Source organism: Calidris pugnax, unplaced genomic scaffold (assembly GCF_001431845.1).
Source record: "Calidris pugnax isolate Ruff unplaced genomic scaffold, ASM143184v1 scaffold13, whole genome shotgun sequence".
In the NCBI taxonomy this organism is placed as follows: domain Eukaryota; kingdom Metazoa; phylum Chordata; class Aves; order Charadriiformes; family Scolopacidae; genus Calidris; species Calidris pugnax.
Window position 1 is genome coordinate 8898445 of NW_015090810.1, and position 6329 is coordinate 8904773.

The 6329-nt window shown below is 40.5% G+C and overlaps 1 protein-coding gene across 1 annotated transcript in view; it reads left to right on the plus strand.

Annotated features, from left to right (window-relative positions):
• ERP44 (endoplasmic reticulum protein 44) overlaps nucleotides 1-6329 on the plus strand; it is a 48504-nt gene extending 42175 nt beyond the window's left edge. Inside the window, exons 9-12 of the mRNA XM_014938486.1 lie at nucleotides 53-164; nucleotides 618-759; nucleotides 3650-3752; nucleotides 5729-6329. Of these exons, the coding sequence (XP_014793972.1) occupies nucleotides 53-164; nucleotides 618-759; nucleotides 3650-3752; nucleotides 5729-5830 (459 nt within the window). The 3' untranslated portion in view covers nucleotides 5831-6329. The remainder of the gene's footprint in view (nucleotides 1-52; nucleotides 165-617; nucleotides 760-3649; nucleotides 3753-5728) is intronic.

The window sequence follows — 6329 nt, forward strand, 5'->3', positions numbered from 1 at the left end:
AGTGCCCTTAAGAAATGGAAGAAATGGGATTTGTCATTTGTTTTCTGTGCAGGAGCTGACAGAAGAAGGCCTTCCTTTTCTCATACTTTTCCACATGAAAGATGACCTGGAGAGTTTAGAGAAGTTCCAACAAGAGGTTGCACGACAATTAATAAGTGAAAAAGGTTTGTAGTAACTCCTACTACTTCTTGTTTTTACTGGTATATTTTTTTTTTTTGGCAAACTCAGTAGAGTGGAAGCAAAGGCCAAGCAGAATCTTAGCTTTAAAGCTCTTGAGACCAAAGGGCTTTTTGTACTTTTGACAGTGAGGACCACCTGCTCTAGAAATGACTAAAATAGATAGACAATTTATTAGTAAGTAACTGTTACAGAAATCCTTCTTGTCTAAATGACCTCATGCAGTTTGAGAGGGTGTTAAACAAAACTTCCGTTTGTATTTTGGCCGAGAACACTTCAAGAAAATTAGTTATTTTAGTGGTGTTATTTAAATCTATTTTCAGGTTTGGTTTATCTATCTAATATCTATCTAATATTTTTGTAATACTTATGAAAGTGTTTAGGGTTTCAAGATAATTAAAAAATCGTAACGTGCATTTTTGTCTGCTCACAATTTTAAGGCACAATAAACTTCCTCCATGCTGACTGTGATAAATTCCGGCACCCACTCCTCCATATTCAGAAGACTCCAGCAGACTGCCCTGTTATTGCCATCGATAGCTTTAGGCACATGTATGTCTTTCCAGACTTCAGCGACTTGTCGTAAGTATTTTTCTTTGTGCATTTTAATTTGAGAATAACAAAGGAAAAGATATGTGCTCAGATTTTAATCAGTACTATGATAGGAAGATGAATAAATCTGGGATAGGTGAGGCTGCCTACGTGCAATTCAGTGTCAGAGCCTTAAAGCGATATGAATTGTTAAAAGGGGTTACATTGCTTTATGCAAGAAGAGAATCTCACATTAAGTTTTTAGATGCTGCTATTTTTATTTCAAAGTTTTGCTATTTTCTGTAGTAGTTAAGCATTTGGAGCTCGGCATGGTATTTTTAGCGGTGATCTAGATATAGCAATTAACCTTAAAATGTTTAAAATGCTACATGGAATGTTTACATGCTTTGTTATGCAGTAATTACTGTAAAATGCACTACGTAAGAATTCCTAGCTTGCTGGTTTGGTTTTTCTTGCTGTGCAATTCCAGCCTTCCTGCATTAGTCTAAAGCTGGAAAGCTGGCGGAGAAATCCTGGTTGCATGGGTTTCTGAAATTTTCCATGTGCAGCTTGGAAAATGGCTGATTATTGGCATTTTACCTGGATAAAATATGTGAGAGAGAAGTATCAGGATGCTTAAGCAAAATACCACTTTGATAATCCTCTTTATATCAGCCTATCTCTTTATCTTGCACTGCCTTGGAAGCAGATATTCTGTCTCTTGTGGCTCAGTTGAGGAATGAAGATGTGTAATTGTTATCTTCAGGGACTTTCAGCGTGAGACAAGTGTTCTGTCTTTGTCTTCAGGTTGTGTGTTAAAATCCAGTTTCTGTCTCAACGGAGGTACCTGCATGTACACTGCTTGTTAAAGCCTGGTTAGACGCTTAGGCTTTGAGACTTGAATTTTTTTCCCCATTCATACTTTTAAAAACTTGGGTAGTTTCATTTTTGTCAAAGCCAAGGATTCAAAGCTCACACTTAGCAAGCAATGTGAACGTAACCACGTGTCTAATTCTGCCATTCCAACAGGCATATCTCTACCTGAAATGTAGACATTTGGAAGGAGAGTTCTCCCCATAATTCTACACAGACTTATTCTTAACATGTAACCTCTGTTTGATGTATCTCAAATAGTGCTTTTCAAATAGCTAAAGCTATATATGTGGAAACTCTGATAGGGACTGTTCTTCTCCCTCTTCCCTTCTTTGGAAGATCATGTTCACCCCATATGCCAGTGCTCTAAAAAAAACAGTGGGATGTTTGCATTTTGAAAGCACTCTTTTATTGTCACTTTTGAAACAGCCCTAAAATAAATTAGTATCTCTTACAGGGGAATAGAGCTGTTTAGTTTAGACATTCGTGTTTTGTTTCTGTGAAACGCTATCAGAATAATAAAAGCTATTTGCTTGTTTGTATACCAATTGTCACATACAAATGAAGATGAGAGAGAGAGATGTCAGGATTGTAGACAGTTGTTTAATGATAAATAATTATTCAACCTTACTCCAGGAGATTGAGCTGATACTTAGAAATATCTAACAAACAGTCTGGAAACAAGGAGAGCTTGGGGCTCCTGGGGTGATATTCTTTTGTGTGTGTGTGTGGTTTGGAGATTTGTTTTGGTCCTGTTTTGTGGTGGTTTTTTTTAGTAATCAGTAAAATCTCAATTCTGAGACTTTAATCTACCTCCAAGGATTTCTGCCGCTTTAGTACATTTTCTGGACTCTTCTCCAAACTGGCCCCAGACCGTGTCTCTTATAATCTCAGTGCTTCCACCAACCAATAGGGCATGGGTATGGTACTTTCAGAACTCGCCCACTAAAAGATTTCCCCTGTCTCTAGGGAGTTATGTTCTTGGAGAATGGCCACTTCATAGGCAAATAGGACCACCACCTAATTTTTTGTCCTCATACTTTGGCCACCTGGCCCTACGCATCCTGCTGTTCCAGGCAGGAAATGATAGCAGGGGGTGTTCAACAGACCAGTTGTAACTTTCTCAGCGAGAACTGGCTGAGCTACAAGAGGCTGTAGGCACCAAATGCCCTTTCTTGCTGCATCAGAAGAGGAGAAGAGGTTGGAGGGGAACGTCTCCAGCAGTCTGCCTGACCTAGAGCAAGGAGCAGTGATTCTACTGTCCCTGCAACCAGGCTGGAATGAACCCCCTTCTCTCCATCAGTACTACCCTGATCTCGGAAGGGAAGAGACCCCTCGAAGTACTACTCTAATACTGATTATTTGCAGACATTGCTGTAGTGATATCCTCTAACTATATTATACTCTGTTTTATCCGTAACCTGTCACCATTCATACATTACCTTTTGATTGCATACGCAGTGCTCACATTATAGTTTTTTTTATATCATCTTTAATACTTATTAGATCAACTCTTCATTTTAAGCTTTTTAGCCTATTTGACGTTTCACAAATAAAATTGGATGCTGTAGTTGAGCACGTTTGCTGTGGGTGACAGTAGATGATCTCAGATTAGATTTACATTGATATCCTCTCAGTGCTTATCTCCAGTGTATATGCAGTTGCTCAGGCACTAGAGAGCCTTTCAAAGATGTTTTGTCAATACTGCTCCCCAACTGTCATTTGTATCTGTAAACTGTGCATTTGGAACCTGCTGTTCCCTCTTACATTATGGTTCGTGGGGAGCTGGAGCGAGTATACAATGAAGTTATCGGCTGGTACAACTCTGTGGGAGTTATTGAAAAGATGAAATACTTGCTGTGTTCTCAAGAGACAGTGGAAAGAAAAAGGAGCTGGTAGGATACCTTAACAAACCATTTGGCTTCCTGTCCTCTATTAATCACCTCAAAGTGGACATAGTGTGCTAGATAAACAGAAGTTGGCTACTCTAAACAGCACACTTTAAATCTTCTCTGTTTGGACTTAACTTGTAATAAACATGTGGGTGTTTCTGTTGGGTTTGTTCCAGAGTTCCAGGTAAACTGAAGCAATTTGTACTAGACCTGCATTCTGGAAAATTGCATAGAGAGTTTCATCATGGCCCTGATCCAACTGATGTAGCACCTGGTCAGGTAAGGTTACAACAAATACATTTAATTTGGCCGTTTAATAAAGAACTTTGTTTTTACTCTCTGTCAGAGCTGTACTTCCTAATGTGTATGTACTTTTAACCTCAGTCTCCTAACTTCTGTAAACAGAGAAATCTGTTTATAGAAGCACGATGTTACCCCTTCTGCTTGGCTCTTCCTTTAACTTCCTTTGGGTAAAGGCAGGGAGAGCATTAGGGTGAAGTATGATAACATGTATGCCTTGGATAAGGGAAGAGAATAAGAATATATATTTTTTCCACTGAAGCAGGAGATCTAGGGCTAGATAACTGTTCTGAGCTCATAGAGCTGCTCTTGTGTTCTCATGTGATTTCAGTGCAAAACCTGATGATGCACCGTAGATGCATTATTTCCCACGTGACACACCATGAGAGGGTGTTTCTGAGCAATCAATTGATTGAGTGTTTTATATATTTACTCATAGTCACCAATCCAAGCAGGAGGCAAGTTATTAGAGCATCAGCAAAAGACTGATAAGCGGTAATAGGGGCTTATTACTTTTATTAATTCTGTTAACAAGCGCCATTAATAGTGGTCACAGGCCAAAGAAAGGACATTACCAGCCCCCATTCCCTCTGCTCAGCCCAATCTTTGGTGTTTTGATCAGCTTTTTATCCTTTTGATACGTTGCCCAGCTCATCTGCTTGGTGTCATACTGAAAAGTGCAAATCTAACAGCCAGTCAGGCAACCTTCTCGTTACAGCAGGCACTCTAAAGAAATAACTGGTGTTAATCACTTCTATTAAGTTGTGTGTTGCGTTGTTTAGGGCTCAAAGAGCCATGTTTGGCCTAGAGAAGACCCAGTGCCCTTGTGCCTCGGGCCATCCCAGAACCTATGGGTTGAGGGACAGAAACAATTTACAGCTACAGGCTTCTTTTCCTGGTAGTCTGTGGGATGTGGTAAGGGAAGCACCATGCTAAGCCCTGTTAGCGCAGCCTCCTCTTGCCTTGCTCAAAATTAAAAGATTTAAAGGCATGAAAGCCCTGGAGGGCTTGCCTTGGGCCAGGAGAATGACTGGTTTTGAGAGTGGTCATGGCTGGCTGTGAAAAACACGTGGAAGTGTCTCAGCAGTAATTCATTTAAGTGGTAACTCCCTGTGTTTCTCGGGAATTCATTGAGCAACCAGAATTCAGGTCAAGAGGAGGAGATGGAGAAAACAGGGCTGGGTCAGCTGGGAGCCAGACAGGCAATTGCAGTCTGGAGGAAGCTTGGCCAGGGAGGGAGGAAGCCTGCCCAGTCCCTGGATCCTGCTGCCTGCCCGGGCACAGGCTCATTGCCCAGAGCTGTGGGCTTGCTCTGGTCTCCCTTCTGCCTTGAAAAACGCACACACAACCTGGGATGTTTGCTTTCTCATCTCCCTGTGGCACCCTGCCATCTCGTGGAAGGTGGGTACGCCTGTGCCATGGAAATGCTGGCCTTCACTAAACTGGAGGCTCCTGGTTTAGGTCGTGTCTCCCTTGAATTGTGCGTTTCAGATTTGGTTGTGGGGTTGTTTTTTTGTTTTCCACAGAAAAATTCTAAAATATTTTGGCAGCGATGTCACTTTTGCCCTGTTGTATCTCAAAACCAAACACACAAACCAGGATACCTTCAAAGCAAGTGGTGGACGGGCTCAAAGCAAATCTACAGTGGGGGGTACCTTTGAAATACTTTTAAGTCACTTGTACAGAAACTTGTGTGATGGCCGTTACCTTTGAGATGTGCCAACAAAAAGGAATACCCTTAACTGATGGTGCTTAATTAATGTATGTGTGCGTGTGTGTTCCACCTACTTGGGACTTGCAACGTGCCTTCCAGGAAAAAAAAACCCACCTCAATTTGTGAGAATGCTGGACATTCGTGCACTCCCATAATTAATGTTAGAAGTTCATTTAATGGAGCTGAATGCTTGTTAAGACGCATTTTAATAATCAATTTTACTGTTTGTTCTGTTTTTCAGCCAATTCAGGATTTAGCAAGCAGCCCGCCAGAGAGCTCATTCCAGAAACTGGCACCCAGTGAACATAGGTACACCTTATTGAGGGAAAAAGATGAACTTTAAAAACTTGAAATAATCTTGCAAGCCTTTCAGACAGCAGCATTGACTTCTGTGTGGTGGAAATAGTAAACCTATATTTTCATAATTCTATGTGTATTTTTATTTTGAATAAACTGAAAAATAATTTTTTTCTCCCCAGGCTTGTAAATACATTTGTTTGGTGGGTCATTCTCTACAGCATCTTTCAAACAGTACGTTCCTAATGCTAGAGTAAAATATCAGAGACCCATCCAGACTCTTGATCTAACTCTGTTCTGTAAAACTTTTATAATCCAAATGAAGGTATCCTTGCCAGAGACATGCTGTTAACTTGCACTATCCCATTAAATAGGACTTTTGGGTTGTTTTCTGTGTAACCTTGGTAGTATGTGCTTTTTCTTCTTCTTCTTCTTCATGTGAACAGCTATCCTGGTAATCTATTTCTTTGTCACATTTTTCTCCAACTTAAGAGGGTCTTCTATTCTGGATACTTGGGAGGGGAATAAATTAAAGTTTTACAGAA